This window comes from Bos javanicus, chromosome 5 (genome assembly GCF_032452875.1).
Source record: "Bos javanicus breed banteng chromosome 5, ARS-OSU_banteng_1.0, whole genome shotgun sequence".
NCBI classification, from domain to species: domain Eukaryota; kingdom Metazoa; phylum Chordata; class Mammalia; order Artiodactyla; family Bovidae; genus Bos; species Bos javanicus.
The window spans coordinates 99,029,855-99,052,519 of NC_083872.1; the positions used below are offsets into that span (position 1 = coordinate 99,029,855).

The 22,665-nt window shown below is 38.0% G+C and overlaps 1 protein-coding gene across 1 annotated transcript; it reads left to right on the plus strand.

Moving 5' to 3' along the window:
• The first annotated feature begins 11,672 nt into the window (after positions 1-11,672).
• Positions 11,673-12,681, plus strand: TAS2R42 (taste 2 receptor member 42). The gene has a single exon (XM_061417845.1). It carries the CDS (start codon positions 11,673-11,675, stop codon positions 12,600-12,602), a length of 930 nt encoding a protein of 309 aa, XP_061273829.1. The 3' UTR covers positions 12,603-12,681.
• Positions 12,682-22,665: the final 9,984 nt, after the last annotated feature.

A 22,665-nucleotide genomic window follows, 5' to 3' on the forward strand; every position in this document is an offset into this window, starting at 1 on the left:
GCACCACAGTTCAAAAACATCAATTCTTTGGCGTTCAGCCTTCTTCACAGTCCAACTCTCACATCCATACACGACCACATAAAAAACCATAGCCTTGACTGGACGAACCTTTGTTGGCAAAGTAATGTCTCTGCTTTTGAATATGCTATCTAGGTTGGTCATAACTTTCCTTCCAAGGAGTAAGCGTCTTTTAATATCATAGCTGCAGTCACCATCTGCAGTGATTTTGGAGCCCCCAAAAATAAAGTCTGACACCGTTTCCACTGTTTCCCCATCTATTTCCCATGAAGTGATGGGACCAGATGCCATGACCTTCGTTTTCTGAATGTTGAGCTTTAAGCCAACTTTTTCACTCTCCACTTTCACTTTCATCAAGAGGCTTTTTAGTTCCTCTTCACTTCCTGCCATAAGGGTGGTTAGCCTCTAATTAAAATAAATAAATTTAATTTAAAAAACTTTTAAAAAGAAATTTCAGGAACATTTCTTGAGTTAGTGCTTTTAGAATTTATTCTATTACCTTGCTGTATTTTCCTTTTTTAAGGCCTCCTAGTAACTGTAGGTTGGCTCTTCTTTGGCTAGTTCTCAATAATTTTTACTTTCTCTAAAATCCCTTTTTTAATTAATTAATCTCTTCATTCCTTTTGATTTTAAGTTTTTGTTTTTTTTTTTTCCTTTTCAGCTCTTATTTCTTTTAGGCACTTTTGTCATATGCATTATTTTCATTTTCTTTCTATTTCAGACTTTGACTAGGAAGTGTTTGATTTTTTTTTTCCTTTTATTTCTAATTCTTCCCTGAGTCCTGTTATCTCATTTCTATTAGAAGGTTCTGGAGTTTTTGTTTTTTATTGTATCTTTTCTGTGTTCATCTTTTTGAAGTATTTTCATTATCCCTAGGGATGTTATTCTTTTTATTATTCTCATTTTTCCTCATTAAAATTTTGTAGGAGATTTGACTTACATTCTTTAGAGTTAAAAATTGGTACATGAAATCACTTTTATATATACTTAAACTTTTATAGGGAAGCATGGGTCAGATAGACAACTTTCCTATCTTCACAAAGCTTAACTCTTCTCATGTTATTGAAAATTGTAGAGGCTTCCCTGTTGGCTCAGTAGTAAAGAACCTGCCTGCCAATGAAGGAGACATGGGTTCCATCCCTGGTCCAGGAAAATCCCACATGTCATGGAGCAACTAAGCTCATGAACCACAACTACTGAGCCTGTGCTCTAGAGCCTGGGAACTGCAACTCTTGAGCCCACAGCCACACCTACTGAAGCCCAGGAGCCTAGAGCCCATGCTCTGCAACAAGAGAAGCCCGCACACTGCAACTAGAGAAAAGAAGACCCAGCACAGCCAAAATCAATCAGTCAATAACATTAAATACCATGTATTGAAATCTAACACAAAAATCATTTTAAAAATTGTAATGGTTTGTTTTGTGACATTTCCTGGCCATGTTCTTATCCTACATTTTTGTCTGGATTGTCTCTCTTTGTCTGTTTTATCTCTATTCTGCTCAATTTTGATTACTTTGGCAGTTTCTGCTCACTGTAGGGCTCTGTTTGTAAGGGAGCTGTAGGGGTGTTTGTGACACAGCAGCTTCCACCCCTTCAGACCTCATATAGGACCCTCACACTCAGCTGTACCTGAAGTGGGCAAAATCCCTGTTTCAGCTGCTTTTCTTATACTGGTCCTCGACTCATTTTGGTGATTACTGGCTGGATGTTTTGGACATCTTAGTCTGATCAGAAGTAGCTTTTAGGGACTTCCCTGGTGACCAAGGGGCTATGACTCCGAGCTCCCAGTGCAGGAGCCTGGTTTGATCACTGGTCAGAGAACTGATCCTGCCCACATGCCACAACTCAAGACCCTGCATGCTGCAACTAAAGATCCTGCTGCAGTGAAGATTTTTGCCTGCCACAACCAAGACCTGGCACAGCCAAAGAAAAAAATAAAAAATAATTTTTAAGCACCTTTTATTTTCTTGTTTCTCAGTCGGTTTTTATGCAAGACTTTTAAAAAATTCAAAGAGAGAGTCACTAATATTTGCAGTTTGGGGAAGTGATCCCTTTAAAAAAAATCATGTTATTAATTTATTTCTCAGGAATATCCTAAGTGTTAGGACCTAGTGGCTCAGATGGTAAAGAATCTGCCAACAATGCAGGAGCCCCCCAGTTCAATTTCAATTCCTGGGTCTAGAAGTTATGCTGGAGCGGGATTACCTACCCACTCCAGTATTCTTGGGCTTCCCTTATGGCTCAGCTGGTAAAGAATCCACCTACAACACGGGAGATTTTGGTTCGATTTCTGGGTTGGGAAGATCCCCTGGAGGAGGTCATGGCAACCCACTCCAGTATTCTTGCCTGAAGAATCCCCATGGACAGAGGAGCCTGGCAGGCTACAGTCCACGGGGTCACAAATAGTATGACATGAATGAGCAACTAAGCACAGCACAGGAATACAGAAGTGAGCAAAATAGAGAAAACTCCTGCTCTCATGGGATTTGCCTTTTAGGGGCAAGAAGGACAACAGACAAAACCAAAACCAATCTAATCTATGTTTGATAGTAATAAGTGCTAAGGAGGGAAAAACATTGGGGAAGGAGGAGATGGTTGACCAGGTTGGGTAGACATCAGGGAACTTTTGCAGAAAGACATGTGGTACTTAGCAGTGAAACATGTGGATTTCAGGCAGAGGGACCATCCCTCAAGACTGTGAAGCTGGAGGAGCCTGGAGTGTTGGAGGAACAGTTGGAGGGCAGTGCAACAATAAAAGTGTGACTATGGGGCAGATCTTCCAGCTATGAGGGGGGCTGGGTGCAGGTGGTAGGCAGATCGTGTAGGGTCTTGTCACCAGTGAAGACTTCAGATCTACTTCATTCAGACTTTAGCCTGCACCCTGTGTCACCTGGATATCAGGGTTTCCCCTTCCCACTGGAGATCCCTGAGCCTCAGCTGCCTGTGCCTGAAGAACCTATCACTTCTGAAGTTGTCAAAAATTACTTCCCTCCACTTCCTGATCTTGGAGTAATGAGGGCGTCAGACTGTGGGTCCCTGGCTAGAGAACCCATGGATGACCAGTTAGGAATAATCAGTGTAGGATTTGGCTTCATGCACCACTTGAAGGTTATATGATCTTGGTCAGATCACTTTCTTTGATGAACCTCAGTGTCTTTGTTTGAAAAATGGAAATAATAGAATATATAACATAACACTGGTGTAAAGAATAAATGAAATAACATCATACTCAGCATATAATGCAGGCTGAATAAATGTTAGCTTCGTTATTTTATTTTTTTAAATATAAATTTATTTATTTTAATTGGAGGCTAATTACTTTACAATATTGTATTGGTTTTGCCATACATCAACATGAATCCGCCGTGGGTATACACATGTTCCCCATCCTGAACCCCCCTCCCACCTCCCTCCCCGTACCATCCCTCTGGGTCATCCCAGTGCACCAGCCCCAAGCATCCTGTATCATGCATTGAACTTGGACTGGCGATTCATTTCATATATGATATTATACATGTTTCAGTGCCATTTAAAATTAAATTTGATTATGTATTCAATCTATGAATTTTCTTCTCTATGGCTTCTGATTTTATTGCATGCTTGTAACAAGACTTTCTGGTCTAAGATATCTATATATTTTTAATATATTATATGTACATAATTTATCTACATGCAATTTATCTGTATATATTTAATTTTTCTTCCAGTATGCTTTAGAATAGTTTGCTTTGAAATTTAAAACCTACTATTGGACAGCTTCTATGTTACAGAAACATATCAATCTATGGATATATGTTTATGTATAACAGATTCACTTTGCTGTACACCTGAAACTAACACAGCATTGTAGATCAATTATACCCCAATCAAAAAATATATATCAATCTAACTTCAATTTTGAGTACATGACTGGTCATTTGTTACTCTACTTAATCATTTATCTTTTTCCTACTGACTAGGAAATTCACTTTTATCATATAAGTTCTTACATATTCTTCTATCTGTACTTTCCATTCTTGTATTGTTGGTTTACTCTATCAAAGCCAAATTTTTCCGTTTACCGCATACTTGTCATCTTTCAATGTGTGAATAGAATTTGTGCTTCCATTGATTTTATGTTTCAGACTTTTTCCTGCTACTCTTATTTAGTTTTTCAGTTGAACATCATGATAATTTAAAAATATCTTTAATAAAAACAATGTATTGATATTATATTTCTCAATTGATTTGGGCCTAACATCTTTACAATGTTTAGTCTTTTTAAAAAGAAACAAGGCAAGTCACTTTATTAATTAAGAACTTGCCCCACATGTAGACTTTTAAAGTATTGTTACAAATCAATTCTGTAAATTCTTAACTAATTCCTGGATATTTTTGGTAGTTTTGATTGTTGCTGTAGTGTGTGTATTTTTTTAAAATTGTATTTTGAAACTTATCATTGGCATATAAACAAAGTATCTTTAGGTATTTTTAAAACATCCACTCAGAATCCCTAAAGAAGACATTTCCAATCCATCTGGAGGGAATAACCCTGGCTCTAATATTTTGGGGGATTGGGAGGAAAAGAGGTTTCTGTTTCAACTTTGAGGACATTAACACTGAATGAATCTGCAGTTTTCAGAACTCTTTCTCTGTCTTTAGTGTGTCCAATCCCAAGTCCAGACAAGTGACCTCTCCAGAGAAGGAAAGTCTGGTTGCAAAGGGAGGGCTAGCTGCACAGCTGTGTGGAAACCTGAAGGGGCTTTCCAAATCAAATTACCCCAATGTGTCTTTCAACCAATCAGTTTCTGACCTCACCTTCATCCTCATCATATTTTATAATACAAATCAGGTTGCTTCTCAGCTTTCCTTATAGCTGGTTTTCTACATTTTTCATTTGCTAAATCACAGCCCTTACTACATCTTTGTCTGTTTTATTGCCTCCAAATTTTGTCTCACTTACAATTTGCTTTATCACTATGGTTTGTAGCTTAAAAAGCATTGTCTCCTGACTTATTACCTTAAGTTGGGTTAGATGGTAAAGAATCTATCTGCAACGCATGAGACCTGGGTTTGAACCCAGGGTCGAGAAGATCCCCTGGAGAAGAGAACGGTAACTTACTGCAGTATTCTTGCTTCCATCAAGTGTGGAGCCGGTAGGCTACAGTCCATGGGATCACAAAGAGCTGGACACAATTGAGCACCTAGAACAAGTAGGGTTGTAGTAAGGAGCTGTTATAAAAAGCATGAATTCAAATTGCTTTCTCCTAAAACCAATCTCCCTAGTATGCTACAACTTCTCTGCCTTTTTTCTCCATTATATGTGCTTCTGATTGTAAATTTAAAAATTTAAATTTATCTCCTATTTTGTTAATATGTAAATAGTCAGGAAAGCACATCAAATTAAATGCCATTTTTTAATGCTCAAAATTCTCCAAGCCAGGCTTCAGCAATACGTGAATCGTGAACTTCCAGATGTTCAAGCTGGTTTTAGAAAAGGCAGAGAAACCAGAGATCAAATTGCCAACATCCACTGGATCATCAAAAAAGCAAGAGAGTTCCAGAAAAACATCTATTTCTGCTTTATTGACTATGCCAAAGCCTTTGACTGTGTGGATCACAAGAAACTGTGGAAAATTCTGAAAGAGATGAGAATACCAGACCACCTGACCTGCCTCTTGAGAAATCTATATGCAGGTCAGGAAGCAACAGTTAGAACTGGACATGGAACAACAGACTGGTTCCAAATAGGAAAAGGAGTTAGTCAAGGCTGTATATTGTCACCCTGCTTCTTTAACTTCTATGCAGAGTACATCATGAGAAACGCTGGGCTGGAAGAAGCACAAGCTGGAATCAAGATTGCCGGGAGAAATATCAATAACCTCAGATATGCAGATGACACCACCCTTATGGCAGAAAGTGAAGAGGAACTAAAAAGCCTCTTGATGAAAGTTGAAGAGGAGAGTGAAAAAGTTGGCTTAAAGCTCAACATTCAGAAAGCTAAGTCCATGGCATCTGGTCCCATCACTTCATGGAAAATAGATGGGGAAACACTGGAAACAGTGGCTGACTTTATTTTTGGGGGCTCCAAAATCACTGCAGATGGTGACTGCAGCCATGAAATTAAAAGATGCTTGCTCCTTGGAAGAAAAGTTATGACCAACCTAGACAGCATATTAAAAAGCAGAGACATTACTTTGCCAACCAAGTTCCATCTAGTCAAACCTATGGTTTTTCCAGTAGTCATGTATGGATGTGAGAGTTGGACTATAAAGAAAGCTGAGCCCAGAATAATTGATGCTTTTAAACTATGGTGTTGGAGAAGATTATTGAGAGTCCCTTGGACTGCAAGGAGATCCACCAGTCCATCCTAAAGGAGATCAGTCCTGGGTGTTCAATGGAAGGACTGATGTTGAAGCTGAAACTCCAATACTTTGACCACCTGAGGCAAAGAACTGACTCATTTGAAAAGACCCTGATGCTGGGAAAGATTCAGGGCAGGAGGAGAAGGGGACAACAGAGGATGAGATGGTTGGATGGCATTACCGACTCAAAGGATGTGAGTTTGGATGGCATTACCGACTCAATGGACATGAGTTTGGATAGGCTCTGGGAGTTGGTGATGGACAGGGATGCCTGGTGTTCTGTGGTTCACGGGGTCGCAAAGAGTCGGACACAACTGAGCGACTGAACTGAGACAAGTAAAATAATTAAACAGTGAAGACACTGATTAGACAGAGCAAGAGCCCAGTAGATGTCAGCTCTTATTTGTATTCTTACTGCTTTCATGGGGATAATTGTATTCAGCTCATGCAGTGAAATTACATCAGCAACCCTAATGACTTTCCTATACTTTACTGCTGCCTCTATGTACAATGGAGATATAAAATAAGCTTTAGTTTTGTGGAGGACTTAAGGTAGAGGGCATCACAGTATTGGGTGTGGAGGGATGAGAGTTGAGTGTCCTTACTACAAACAATAAAAGGCTGATTTTAGAGAATTTAAAAACTGTAATACAATGAACTAAAAGTCAGTCCACTTTTTATGATCTTCATGCACTTATAATTCAGCAATAAAACACTCCTTTCACGCGAGCTGATAGCTCATTTGGTAAAGAATCTGCCTGCAATACAGGAGACCCCGGTTCAATTCCTGGGTCAGGAAGGTCACTGGAGAAGGGGTAGGATATCCACTCTAGTATTCTTGGGCTTCTCTTGTGGCTCAGCTGGTAAAAAATCCGCCTACAGTGTGGGAGACCTGGGTTTGATCCCTGGGTTGGGAAGATTCTCTGGAGATGGGAAAAGCTACCTACTCCAGTATTCTGGCCTGGAGAGAATTTCATGGACTGCGGAGTCCGTGGGGTCGCAAAGAGTCGGACACAACTGAGTGACTAACACACTTTATGGGAGCAGATAGTTCCCATCCTCTTCTTATGTGGCATGCACATACAGGGTATATGAGATATTTACCTGTAGCTATTACTGGATAGAAGCTTTAAAATGTGACAACCATTATAATTAATGATGTAAAGTAATTTTTCCTCATACTCTTAAGATATTGCTTTTATACATGGGAAAGCATTTTAATGATAATAATGATTAAGTATTATTTTCAGGACTTCAGGCTGAAATATTATGCTTAGAACTGACAGAATATGGTTTTCTTTATATGAGCCTTTGAACCATACCCAGTACTGTGCCTTGTACCTGGTAGGCATTTGATCTAAATTTTCAAAATAAATATGTATTTCCTTGCTGCTACTGCTAAGTCACTTCAGTCGTGTCCGACTCTGTGCGACCCCATAGATGGCAGCCCACCAGGCTCCCCTGTCCCTGGGATTCTCCAGGCAAGAACACTGGAGTGGGTTGCCATTTCCTTCTCCAATGCATGAAAGTGAAGTCGCTCAGTTGTATCCGACTCTTCACGACCCCATGGACTGCAGCCTACCAGGCTCCTCCATCCATGGGATTTTCCAGGCAAGAGTACTGGAGTGGGGTGCCATTGCCTTCTCCAATGTATTTCCTTAAACCCAGATAAACACTGGAAAATATTTATCTGAATAACTCATGGTAAACATATACACTGCTTCAATTCATAAACCACTTCCAAAGTATTCTGAATCTTTTGCACATTCCTTATTAATGGTGAGACCATAAGGTTGTAGCTGGCAGGTGTTCTGAATACCACTGGTGATAATCTTGGATCTGGTACAGTTCAAAGAAAGTTCCAGTTTTCAGTGAGACAGAGGTGTCTGAGATTAGATCCTCAATGGTCATTTTATACCCTTGGTGTATGCTTGAACTGTGATTACTCCATTCTCATTTTGATTTGTCATCAAAATGAAATACAAGAGAATTGTATTCTCTTCTAATTTGACTTTTTAAATGACCTTCTAATTGGAAGGTCACTGTGAGTGAAACCCAGTTTTCTGTTGATCAGATTCTTGTTAACCTGAAGTCTATTCACTTAGGATTTCTCACATCTTGCGTTCCTTGTCAGTTAACCCTCTGTGGAGAAAACAGCAGACATCTGGCTCAAAGGACAGAGGCCAACGAGAGACCATGAGCATTTTGATTGCTTTCTCTTCTTTTTCTTTTATTTGGAAATTTTTCTAACATCTTTAGCTACTTTACAATCAAGAGAAACATAGCTGTGCTAGGTGGTTATTTATCCCTCAGCTTAGCCATTTATTCTGATGTGGGGAATGAAAAGAAATGATCAAAATGGAGATAATATAAATGATAGAGGATAATCAAAGAACTAGAAAAAATATTCCTGAGTGGAAAGAAAGACTGATTTTCAATTCAAAAGGACTACTGAGCCCTGGATAAGCACACTGAAAAAATAAATAAACATACTTTTTCACGCATCCTAGCAAATGTACTATGTTCCAAAGATAAAGAGAAAAACCACACATGCTTCTGGATGAAAACAAAGGTTGCCTACCAAGGGAAGATAGCTGGATGGTCTCCAGTTAGAAGACAAGGAAGTAGTATTTACAGATCTCCAAAGAGAAAGAGTTGTGACCTTTATGTTGTCAGCGACGCTATTGCTCTAGTGTGAAGGTAAAACCAAGTCCTTTATGGAAATGCCAGGATCCAGAAATACCACACATGCAATTTTTTGAAAAAAACAGAGCTAATCAAAATAAAAGTGTTAGGAAAAGAGGCCTCAGATCTAGCATAACATTTAACACATGTTACGGGTTTGCTAAGTCACTGCAGTCGTGTCTGACTCTGTGATTCAATGGACCATAGCCTGTCAGGCTCCACTGTCTGCGAATTCTCCAGACAAGAATACTGGAGTGGGTTGCCATTTCCTCTCCATGGTAGGAACACAGTAGGCATTCAATAAATATTTGCTGATATGAATGAATAGATTTTTATTTCAGTGGTTTTTATGAGGCTAGGTAATGGTAAATAAAAGGTAAAATGATTAGTACTACCTTTGAAAATGTATCTGTTTCTGTGTTCACTGGAACAATATGAGAGCAGAAAGATAAAAGTGAACGGTCATTATTTGGCATATTATAAATTTTGATCTCAGTGGGGACAGTGTGTTGGTTAAAGGGTATGTTCTCACTCAATCACATCTGATTCTTTGTAACCCTATGGACCATAGCCCTCCAGGCTCCTTTGTCCATGGCATTTCCCAGGCAAGAACACTGGAGTGGGTTGCCATTTCCTTCTCCAATGCATCAAAGTGAAAAGTGAAAGTGAAGTCGCTCAGTCGTGTCTGACTCTTTGCGACCCCTTGGACTACAGCCCACCAGGCTCCTCCATCCATGGGATTTTCCAGGCAAGAGTACTGGAGTGGGTTGCCATTGCCTTCTCTGTTTTTCTACCCTAATGGCTTCTAAACCTGTTATTTCTCCAACGATTCCCTCAGGTCACTGTATTTCACATATCCAGGTGCAAAGCAAGCTTGCCGTCATTGTTGGTTTCTCTTCCTTTTTTATAACCCCCAAATCCATCACCAAGTCTTATGGATTCTACTTCCCGGATGCTTCTCATTGTTGTGAATTTCTCTCTATCTCTAGACATTAATTTATTAATAGTTGTGTGTACCATTCTCCTCTTGAAAACAGAACCAAATTTCTTTTTTTTTTTTTTTATTCATTTGACTTTATTTTTTATTTTTAGCTTTTTTTTTTAATTTAATTTTATTTTTATTTTTTATTATTTTTTTTGCTGGGTCATATGGCAGTTTTATTGCTAGTTTTTATTTATTTATTATTTTTTTTTAATTTTATTTTATTTTTAAACTTTACATAATTGTATTAGTTTTGCCAATTATCAAAATGAATCTGCCACAGATATACACAAATTTCTTGCTCTAGCCAATAAATTCCTTCCTCTTTTTTTTCCTTCCCTTCTTCCTTCCTGTTCTTTCCTTCCCCTTTTCTTCCATTCTTTCTTTCTTCTTATAATTTTAAATATTTGTCCTAAATAAAAATATTTTTTGTACAAAATAACTTACTAACAGTTCATTATACATCATTGTTCTTCAAAAATACACTTTAAAAATTAGTAGAATTTAACTGAGGCATGTGACAGCAGCATTGAAAAGGCTGAATTTTTTAATGATTTTATTCATTCTAGGGGGATGTTATCTGGCAACACTTAAATGCTTGAATAATTAACACTAACAATAGAATACCTGCAAACACACCAAGATACAAAGGCTGTAAAGCTCACTCTAATGCATTAATGGCTTTGGTCAAAATTATTGTTCCTAGAATATAGAACAGATACATTTGTTCACTATTTTCTTATTTAAACTAAAACAGTTTTCTATCTATTCTTTGCCTACTATTTAATTGTGCATGTTACTAAAAGTAAACTTTCAGTTAGACTTTTATTTCAGAAAAGTGTGAGTTTTGGTGTCTTTTTGTAATTGTTCAACCAGTCCAAATTACTTGCCAGTTTTCTCATGAAATTCTAAATATCTTAAAAATCCAAGGCAAATATCACCTCCTTTTCTCTCCTGACAATAATGTTTGTAGTTACCTTTTCCATGTTCACATTACATTTTATTTTTACTTCTATATTGTTATTTCTTTCTGTGTTTTGACTATTTTATAGATTTCCTAATGCTTTCTTTCTTCTTTTTTGTATTAATCTATTCTGTATTTGGAAAAAACTCTGACACAAAGTAGGCACTCATAAAATATAATCATTGAATGATACCTAAATTATTTAGCTTATTTCTAAAGCAAGCTAAGATATTTTGATCCAAATGGTATAGGACTTCTGGTGAGGAGGAAAGTACAATCAGTGAAAAAGAACCTCTCCATATTTGCATGCATATTTGCCTTTAACATTTTCATCACCACCACAAGTGGAAAATTTCAGTCTCTGCCCATGATAAATGGACAGACAAACTATTTGGCTTGAAAATTAGTAGCTCTCTCAAAGAAATAAAACCATTTCCATGAAAGTACTTAAGACTGTAAAACTTAGCAAATCTTTCTGGATTGATATTGGCATTACAATCAAAGCAGAAAGGTTTTCTAGGTATGAGACTGTATCCAACAGCAAGAATTCTTCTTCAGACTGGAACTGCAATAAAAGCACTGAAGATAAGGATCAGAAATGGATCCTATTCTGCTGTAGCCTCATTCTAATTTTTTCATTGACACGTAGTATTAGAAATCTGGATTTCTTCCAGTGGAAATGTTCCCTGGGTTGAGTACAATCTTTCTGATACTATCAGGAGTGGAATTCTTAATCGGAATTCTAGGCAATGTGTTCATTGGACTGGTACTCTGCTCTGAATGTGTTAAGAACCAAAAGACATCTTTATTTGACTTCATTCTCACTGGCTTGGCTATCTCCAGAATCAGTCAACTGTTGGTGTTTTTTGTGGAGTCACTTATGATGGGACTAGATTCACAGGTATTTGCCATTTTTAAACTAGCAAAACCCATTACTTTACTTTGGAGAATATCTAATCATTTGACTACCTGGCTTGTCACCTGTCTAAGTATTTTCTATCTCCTTAAGATAGCTCATTTCTCCCACTCTCTTTTTTTCTGGCTGAAGTGGAGAATGAACAGAGTCATTCTTGCGATGCTTGCATTTTCTTTGGTCTTTCTGATTTTGGATATTCTTTTGCTAGAAACATTTAATGATCTCTTCTGGAATTTAATAAATGAAGGCAATTGGACTTTAGTTGAAAGTAAAACTCATTATATTAAAAGCGAGAGTCTTCTTAGTTTCTCCTATTTCATTCCTATTGTTCTGTCCCTGCTCTCATTGTTTTTTTTATTTTGGTCCTTGGTGAAACACACCAGAAATTTGCAGCTCAATTTTATGGGTTCCAGGGACTTCAGCACAAAGGCCCATAAAAGAGCCATGAAAATGGTGACGTCGTTCCTCCTCCTTATTATGGTTCATTTTCTTTTTACACAATTGGCAAATTGGATGTTTCATAGGTTTTTGGACAATAAGTTCACAAAGTTCATCATGTTAGCACTATATGTCTTTCCTTCAGGCCACTCGTTCATGTTGATTCTGGGAAATAGCCAGTTAAGACAGATAGCCTTGAAGGTACTGAAGCATCTTAAAAGCTCCTTGAAAAGACAAAATCCATTGGCTTTATAGAAACACTTTCAGAGTCTTTTCAAAGATGAAAACTTTATGAGGAGATTTTGAGGGTTAATTTTCATTTCTACTATTTTGTTTTTCCTCTTGGATTCCTTTAGGTATTGTTGAGCATAACTGAAATTTTCCCTAGAACAGGTAGCTTTTGATGATAATTCACACATGTTCATTGGTTACCAATATTTAAAAGTTTCAAATATTCTTTTAAAGAGAGTCAAATTAGATTTCTGAAAAAGATGTGTGTAATTTCAACTCGTATATGGGAGAAGAGGCTTGTAACTCTTTAGAAATTAAGATAAATCCTAAACTTGACTAAGTAGAAGATCTATAAAATATTGATAGAAAAGTTAACTAAGCAGCTAAAGTCATAGGTTGGAAAAACATAACCTCATAGCTCAAAAGTCTTAAAAAGAAAAAAAGGCTTTGCATTGTTATTGGGAGTCTTACTGATAACAAAAGAATGAGATGTTTCAGAATAAGAGTGATATTCATAGTGCTGCTGCCAATATAGACGTTATCTGCAAAAAAATGAAAAAGACCTCTTCCTTTCCAATATTCGTTTGTTTTTATATTACAATGTGGTATCAATTACCATATTTCTTTATCCTTTATGCCTACATCAATCAGTGTTATAAGAACACTACTGAAAAACAGCAAGGTTACCAGACATCTCCATCTTGAGGTTTCAATAGTTTTTATCACTTCAAGAAGTGTTCTCCTAGACCAAGCCTATTAATGGTTATATCTGGATTGAGGGTGAAATTTTATCAGAAGTCTTTTTGACATCTATCCAAATAAATCGCTTTTATTTCCCTTGGGAAAAAGAATTATATTCATAGTACAAAATAAAATAAATTATATTTAAGTAGAAGTTCAAAACATGCTTATAATATTAATCTTAATTTGAAACCCCAAATCATAAATGATGTATCTGGGCACTTACTAATTTTGCTAAATTCCAGGATAAGGGGTATGTATTTTCAGAGTGGTAGAAGTCAATATTTCTATCATGTTATGTAATAGAAGTAAACATATATGGAAGAATTATCCTTAATTCAAAATCACACTACTGCTTTTACAAAAATATCATAATTACAGTTTGAGAATATATTTTTGTCTGTGCAGATACATTTTCTTGTAATCTGATCAGTAGAGTTCTTAGAGAAACAAATGGAAACAGGTCAATAGTAAAGACACAGAAATTTTTTATTAGAACATTACATGTTTAGTGTAAATTTTGGTTGTGCATGTGTATAGTGTTGTTTTGACTAAAATTATCTGAATTTATATAAGGTGACTACAAATTGTAAATAAAGTTAAGGATAAAAAAGTTTACTATAAAATTTCAAAATGATGGTATGAATTTTAATATTGCACAGATCCTATACTTGTATATATAATGGAAATTATTAGAAATAATCCTTGTTAAGGTTTACCTTTGATATAATCTTCAGATTGTATTAGAGTAAAGAAACAAAAAGCTGCAATTAGATGGTGATAAATATGTGACCTGTAAGTTAATCTTAATAAAGCCATAGGTAAGGCACTGCTTTAGGGCTGTTCCCTGAAGCTAGGAATGATGTTAGAATTAGTAATATTTATGTCCACCCTCAAACATCATATGTAGGAAACTAAACAGAGGCATTACTTTGCCAACAGAGACATTGCTAGCAGAGACATTATTTTGCCAAAAAAGGTCCATCTAGTCAAGGCTATGGTTTTTTCAGTGGTCATGTATGGATGTGAGAGTTGGACTATAAAGAAAGCTGAGCACCTAATAATTGATGCTTTTGAACTGTGGTGTTGGAGAAGACTCTTGAGAGTCCCTTGGACTGCAAGGAGATCCAACCAGTCCATCCTAAAGGATATCAGTCCTGAGTGTTCTTTGGAAAGACTGATGTTGAAGCTGAAACTCCAATATTTTGGCCACCTGATGTGAGGAGTTGACTCATTTGAAAAGACCCTGATGCTGGGAAAGATTCAGGGCAGGAGGAGAAGGGGATGACAGAGGATGAGATGGTTGGATGGCATCACCGACTCAATGGACATGAATATGAGTAAGTTCTGGGAGTTGGTGATGGACATGGAGGCCTGGCATGCTGAGGTCCATGAGGTTGCGAAGAGTCGGACACGACTGAGCAGCTGAACTGAACTGAAATGAACTGAAATGGCTAGCACGTCTAGACTCTGTGGTGCTTTTATGTATCAGTTACAATAATGATTCTGATGATGGTTTTAATGATAAGAAATAGAGTGTCTTGCTCAATGCTATGTAGCAGACTGGATAGGAGGAAAGTTTGGGGGAAAATGGATACATGTATATGTATGGCTGAGTTACTTTGCTGTCTGCCTGAAACTATCACAACATTAATCGGCTATACTCTAACAAAATAAAAAGTTTAAAAAAAAATAGAGTGTCTGTTATAAAAAGTAACTTTCATTTTACAAAATAAAATGTACATATATTGTTTTGGACACTAACTTAGTATTTTACCAAAGATTATCATTGTAGTTATCTTGGATTGGTAAAAAGTAATGTACAAATCAAGCTGAATACATTTAGTTGAGTTTGTTTTGTCTTGGATAGTCTTTCATATAAATTACTTAAAGATAATCTTGCACTCTTTCTAAGATAATAACCAAAAGTAACATCTAAGTTTTACCTTTGTTTTTTTTAGTTACTAAATTTATCTTTGGTAAAGTATATAAAATAATAAGTAAACTTTGCTTCTAATAAGTGAACCTGCAGTGTAAATGTCTAACTAGTAGTAAGCCCATACTTCTGCAGCAACCTTAGGAAGATGGAATTATAAGGAACAGAGCCCTATTTTTGTAAAAGAAGTATACCAAAGGACTAATAAAAGACCAGGCCATAGGCTAGAGTAATTACAATTGGTGTATAGATATTATAAGCAGTATGCTTGAATAGCAGATGAGATCAAGCTTGGCAGCCCTGTAAAAAGAGCCTCTGTGGGTGACTCAGTGGCAGACAAGCCACAATACAAGAACAGCCACTCCCAATATGTATGTTGCTGGTCCCATGCAATCTGGAGAAGAAAGACTGAATGATAATAACCTGCTGCTGCTGCTGCTGCTAAGTTGCTTCAATCATGTCCGACTCTGTGTGACCCTATGGACAGCAGTCCACCAGGCTCCTCTGTTCACAGAACTCTCTAAGCAAGAATACTGGATTGTGTTGCCATTTCCTTCTCCAGATAATAACCTACCCTGTGACAAAAAATGTTGGGGTAAGAGGGAGATTAACACTGATTTCTCACTAACCACCCTTTTCTCATCCACCAAATAAATGTTCATTTTAAGAATCTGGGTGTAATCGTTTTCATTTCAGTTTGTTCACTCAAGCAACTTGTAGGAGGGGAAAAATAAACTTTTTATGGATGGAAGAGTGTTATCATTGATCCGTAAGACTAGTGCTGAAGTCAGTTCATTTTTAGTCGCTTTAGTCGTGTCTGACTCTTTACAACCCCATGGACTGTAGCCCTCCAGGCTCCTCTGTCCATGGGGAGATTCTCCAGGCAAGAATACTGGAGTGGCTTGCCATTTTCTTCTCCAGGGGATCTTCCCCACCCAGTGATCCAACTAAATATCTGAAGTCTCCTGCATTGCAGGTGGATTCTTCACCACTAGCACTACCTGGGCAGCCCATCTGGTAAGACATAAATCAAGCACATCAGGGCATGTTTTCTTGAACCCTGCTGAATGTGCAGATCAGATAGAAACACATAACTTCACTGATGTCTGAGAAAGAGGTGTGCAGATTTCCTAATGTCTCATGTCATTTATCTGTTCTCTCTCAATAGGTGGCTTCTCCTAGCAAGATCCTGATTAGATTCCATGTCCTCTGAGCCAGGGACATCCTTTGAAGAGGTGCTTGCTTATCACACAGTCATTCTCAATTCTGTCATATAAGACACTGGATATGTTGTCTAGAGTAATCTATGTTCTATTAAGGACCTTAAGACCAATCATTACAAAAACAAATTGATTTGAAAGATTTTTTGATTTATTTGAGGAACATATGTAGGGGAGCCTTTTTTATCTCCTTGGACACCAATATAAATGCAACCTCAGAAAACTAAAAAAAAAAAAAAAGCACAACTATTCTTACTTTGCAGAGAAGGCAATGGCACCCCACTCCATTACTCTTGCTTGGAAAATCCCATGGATGGAGGAGCCCGTTAGGCTGCAATCCATGGGGTCACTAAGAGTCGAACACGACTGAGTGACTTCACTTTCACTTTTCACTTTCATGCATTGGAGAAGGAAATGGCAGCCCACTCCAGTGTTCTTGCCTGGAGAAACCCAGGGACAGGGGAGCCTGGTGGCTGCCGTCTATGTGGTCGCACAGAGTCGGACACGACTGAAGTGACTTAGCATAGCATAGCATTCTTACTTTGAGTTTGAGATACTAATGGTTACCAGTGTGGGAATTTATTAAGTTAGATTGCCTAAGTTTTGCCATGAGGAGGAATCAGGGGATATATTTGCCCTTTAAAGATTTTGGGGAGAAAAGAAACCTAATAGCAAAACCTAATTTTGTAACCTCAGTTACAAAAATGAAAAGAATTCTAAGTGAAACAAAAATGTACCAGGAAACAAGAGATGTTCGCAGACAGTAGGGATTGTGTGCTTGTGCCCTGTGCTCAGTTGTGTCTGACTCTTTGCGACACTATGGGCTGTAGCCCTCCAGGTTCCTTTGTCCATGGCATTTCTCAGACAAGAATACTGGAATGAGTTGCCATTTCCTTTTCTAGGGGATCTTCCCAACCCAGGGATTGAACCTGCATCTCCTGATTCTTCTGCATTGGCAGGTTGATTCTTTATCACTGTGCCACCTTGGGAGCGCCACAGTAGTGATTAAGCTGAGCAAATATCCTTCAGGTATGAATGATTAAATCTTTGTCCCTTCAAGCTGTGGCCCTGGACCCAGTTGACTGCTTCTTGTCCTAGAAACACTGAAGGCAAAGAAACATTGAAGATCCCTTTTACCTGAAAAACACAAAGGCTAGTGCTTTCATTTAGTGACTAGAAAAGAAGTGGTTGTTAAGGTCAATGTGTGGAAGCTCTAAGTTGTGATTCAAAAAGAATTAGGAGGCTATTTCTTTGCTTGCAAATAAATGGGACATCTTTCTATTAACAGGATCAAAGAGCATCACAACTAGGGGAGAATTTGCTGGCTTCTCCGAGACTATTCAGTTCAGTCACTCAGGCGTGTCCAACCCTTTGCAACTCTCGGACTTTTTGTTGGTTCTTCCTTGAGCTGGCCCACTGTTCTAATAGCGTCTCCCACTCTAATAAACTTTATTCTCCTCTAATTCTGCCTCATGTCTGAGACTATCGGGAAATCTAAATGTGTGGGCTCAGGGAAGGGAAAAGGCCCCCACGGGACCTTCCCTACAGGCCTTCCCTCATATCCTCTGCTTTAGCTTCTCTCAGTGTGTTTTCTCACTATTTCTTGGATGAAATGTGATTCTTCCTATTGACAACTAGAAACTCAATGTTCACAAATTTACTGACTTCAATTATAGTCATTATGGTAAGTTTAGACTGATTAGTTTGGATTGTTATTATAGCATATACATAAATTTAATGAATCATTATCTACCTAAAATTTTTGCAACAATATGCTTTTCATTTAAACATACCATAGCACTTTCTTTTGCATGTATAAATCAATCATTGTAAGAATAAAGGATATAAAGGCAGTTCCCCAGGAACTGAGATAGTTCTGCAGTTCTGTAGATTTTTTTAAACTGTGATTGTTACCTTGGACTTTGAATTTAACTTATAGCGTATGGCACTTGTGATTTTAAATTTGTTATTATATCCTTTAGACTGAGTTTCTCCTTAGCGTAAAGTGTATAACTATGAACTCAAGTGTTTTTTAATGACTGAGCACCTATTGGCTGATTTGCTGTCTGTTTTTTGTCACTGCTAAGCCACACCTATCAATGAAGTCTGCTTCTCAGGTAGCCTTCTATATCAGGTCAGAGCATTTCTGAAAACATCAGTGATCTCTAGGCCTTCTTGCTCCCCTGCCACAAAATCTAGAGTTTTCTACACATCTTCAAATCTTTGGGCTTAAAGTAGTTCTCTTTCAAAAACTCCCACATCTTGGTTGCCAGATGTGTACAATGACCTTGATGATTCAGTATGACTTCTGATTTGAACCAGAAGACTAAAGAGTGGTGTTGGTTATTTCAGGTGAGTACAGAAATCTCTCATGAGTTCATATGTTACAAAACTGTCTCTAGCTTTAAAGGGTTTCCATCTTTTCTTGCTCTAATACTAGCTTCACCATCAAGTCTTAACTCATTTTCTCTTTTTCTGTGTTCTCAATAAGATTACCAACCGAGTTAGCATTCATTCACTTGACAAATAGTTATTGAGGGCCTTCTATTTGCCAGGCTCTCCTTATTCTAGGAATTGGAAAGATATCAGTGGATGACAGAAAATAGTTTCTTTCCTCATGGAGTGTAGGTGACTGCCAAGGTGACTAAGGTCATATAATATAAGTGCCTAACAATAAGCTTTTGATTGCTGAGGCATCCATCTCTAGGACCTCTGTCTTTTACTTTTATTGGCTGGGCTATGTGGTTTGTGGGATCTTAGCTCTCTAACCAGGGATTGAAACCACTCCCTCGGCAGTGAAACTGTTGAATCAACATGGAGGTCCTAAAGGCTCCATCTTGACAGGACATACTGCCAGCTGTCTATAAGTACTAATCAACACCTAGATAAGATGCCAGGTTGCCCCCAACCCATGAAGTTTCCCCTTTAGAAAATGCCAGGTAAACTAGATAACTGACCATTCACTCAAGTGACTCCATTCCTCCCCTAAAGAGCCCTAATTCCCTCTCTTACATTTTAATTTCACCATTAAAGAGTGAACTTGTGAAACCCTAGGCGCCCTACCCTCAACCCTTGAAAGGCAGAGCCCCAGGTGCTTTCTTCCTCTCTCCTTATGACTTCACCGTATGGCCCTGGATGTGTCATGTACCCTCTGGATCTGTGAGTAATAAACTTTGCTTTTTACCTGATGGTTGCTACTGAGGTGGGTCTTGCAATCATAATAAGAACCAAAACAGCCAGTCCGGAGGCAACACTGGCTGGTGGGGAAATGTCTGTGAGGACTCCCACAGGTAGTTTCAGCCCAGGTGAGTGCCTTGCATCACACAGAGAGGCTGAGATGGACATGAAGTAGGTTGTTTGTCAACCACAGTCAGAGTTGGCTCAATGGGCTCGGGGTTCTGTGATGAAATAGAGGGATGAGATGGGGTGGGCGGTGGGAGGGAGGCTCCAGTTTACAGTCAAGGTTGTAAACCATTGTATTAGAGTTAGTTGTTAGTTGAAGTGAAAATACAGTTTACTTATAAATTGGTTTTTTATGAGATGAAGAATTTTATCAAAAGCAGAATTAATGAAAAGGAGAACCTATCTCCTATTCATCCATCACTAGCTTTTTTTGGCTTTTTTCTTAGTATTTTTTCCTCTCAGTTGATGATAGCTAATTCAGAATCAAATAGGCAGTAGCTCCTTGGAAACAAAGTTCAAAAATCCACAGTAGGAGCTCAGATAGAGGTGTGATTTTGGTACCTTTGCACATTATCTGGAAGATCACTTCCCTTTTAATCTATTTCTTCAAGAAATCTTAAATAGCTTCAAACCCTAAGCCAGTTGTCTTTGTCCTTAGGAAACGAGAATTAACTATCAACTATAGATTTTGTAACACTATCCTCAGTGTTACAACTGCGTTTTGGTCAAGTTTTTGTCATATACAACAGTAATAGTTTATTTAAAGTTATTTCTTCTGTAACTCTGTGATATCCTATATATTACTTCTCTTTATTATGTTTCTTTCATCTGTAACAGTATCTGAAATGTTATGGATATTATTAAATGAAATCCATGAACGATGCTTCTATTTCGGAGGTTATTTTCTGAAACTACTGTTAAAATTGAGAAACATGAGTTGAGAAAGGAAGTACAAATGAGTGTAAAGAAATCTGTCTCACATTTGCATGTTTGCATACCTGATTTTCCTTTTCCAGATGTCTCCACAAGTAGAAAATTGATGCCAGCACCAATGATGAGTGGGCACATTCACTGCTTAATCTGGAAATCAGTAGCTGATTGAAAGCAAAATTCAAGTTTTCCATTTAGAGCTATGGGAGTGGATCTCCTTGCATAAATTTCAGAACTTCAGCTGGAATAAAAGAGAAAGATCTTTATGAAGATATGTGAGATGGTATCTGAGGTTCATTAAGCATTTTTGAAAAAGATCAAACTGGGTATCGTTCTACAACACTTGGACAGCAACAGCAGCAAGAAAAAAATCAGTGAAAAATAGTATTAGCTTTCTGGATTCTTTCTACAGAAATGCCATCTGGAATTGAAAACACTTTTCTAGCAGCAACAATAGGAGGATTCCTGATTGGAATGTTGGGGAATGGGTTCATTGTACTAGTTAACTGCATTGACCTGGTGAAGAGACAAAAGCTCTCATCAGCTGACTGCATCCTCACAGGCCTGGCTATCTCCAGAATCAGTCAACTTTGGGTAATACTATGTGACTCATTTTTATTGGTACTATGGCCACACCTATATGCCATTGATAAACTAACAAAAGTTGTTAGTAGTTTTTGGATATTGTCCAATCACCTAGCTACCTGGTTTGCCACCTGTCTAAGTGTTTTCTACTTCTTTAAAGTAGCCAGCTTCTCCCACCCCTGCTTCACTTGGCTGCGGTGGCAAATTCGTAGTGTGGTACTGGTGCTTCTCTTGGGGTCTTTGTCCTTACTGTTTTTGAATTATGAATCAATATATACACTTAGTCATATCTTAACTAACAGCTACAAAATATATGTAAGAAACTCAACGTGGTCCTCAGATGTAAGTGAAACTCATTATCTTCACCAGTTGATTGTTTTTAACTTCATCAACTTAATCCCCTTTCTTCTGTCCCTGACCTCACTGCTCCTCTTAGTTCTCTCCTTGATGAGACACATCAGGAATTTGCAACTCAACCCCAGCTCAAAGGATCTCAGCACAGAGGCCCATAAAAGAGCCATGAAAATCGTGATGTCTTTCCTCTTCCTCTTCATCATTCATGTCTCTTCCATCCTATTAATAGCTTGGGTTTTCCTTAAACTGCAGGGACGTCTGGCCCAATTGGTGGTTGTGTTAACTTCGACTGTTTTTCCTTCAAGCCACTCCTTTATCCTAATTTTGGGAAATAGCAAGCTGAGACAGAATGCCTTACGACTACTGTGGTATCTTAACTGCCACCCGAAAAGAGTGAAATCTTTAGCTTCATAGATTTATCCAGAATTTTCTATATTCCAAGAGCATTGAATTAATCAAGAGACAGTAAAGACTCATTTTTAACTTCTGTTTTTCTTACTGGATTCCTTTAAAAAAATTTTTTTTTAATTTTATTTTTTAACTTTACAATATTGTATTGGTAAATTCCACTGAGCATCAGAAACTTTCCCTAGAATGGCCTATAAACTAACAATCTACTCACAGAAGTGAATCGATGTTTTACAAAGCAAGCATCATGGTCATCTTAACAGTTCTACTAATCAAAAAATTGGTGTATGTTTACCACTGAATATATAAGGACAAATACACAATCATTTGGACATGCCCATCCTTTGCAAGGTAGAGCAGGTTAAATATTTGTATAATATTAAGCTATAAATAAATCAAGGGGGTTTCCCTGGTGGCTCAGTGGTGGAGAGTCTGCCTGCCAATGCAGGAGACACGGGTTGAGTCCCTGACAGGGGAAGGTCCCACATGTCACGGAGCAACTGGGCCCTTGCACACAACTATTGAGCCTGTGTCCTGGGGCCTGGAAGCCGCAACTTCTGAACCCCTGTGCTGCAACTGCTGAAGCCTGTGCACCCTAGAGCCCGTGTTCTGCAACAAGGGAAGCCAGCACAATGAGAAGCCCACTCTCTGCATCTAGAGCAAAGCCTGCACAGCAGTGAACACCAAGAAAGTCCCAAATGAAAAATAAAGAAGCTGAATTATAAACAAT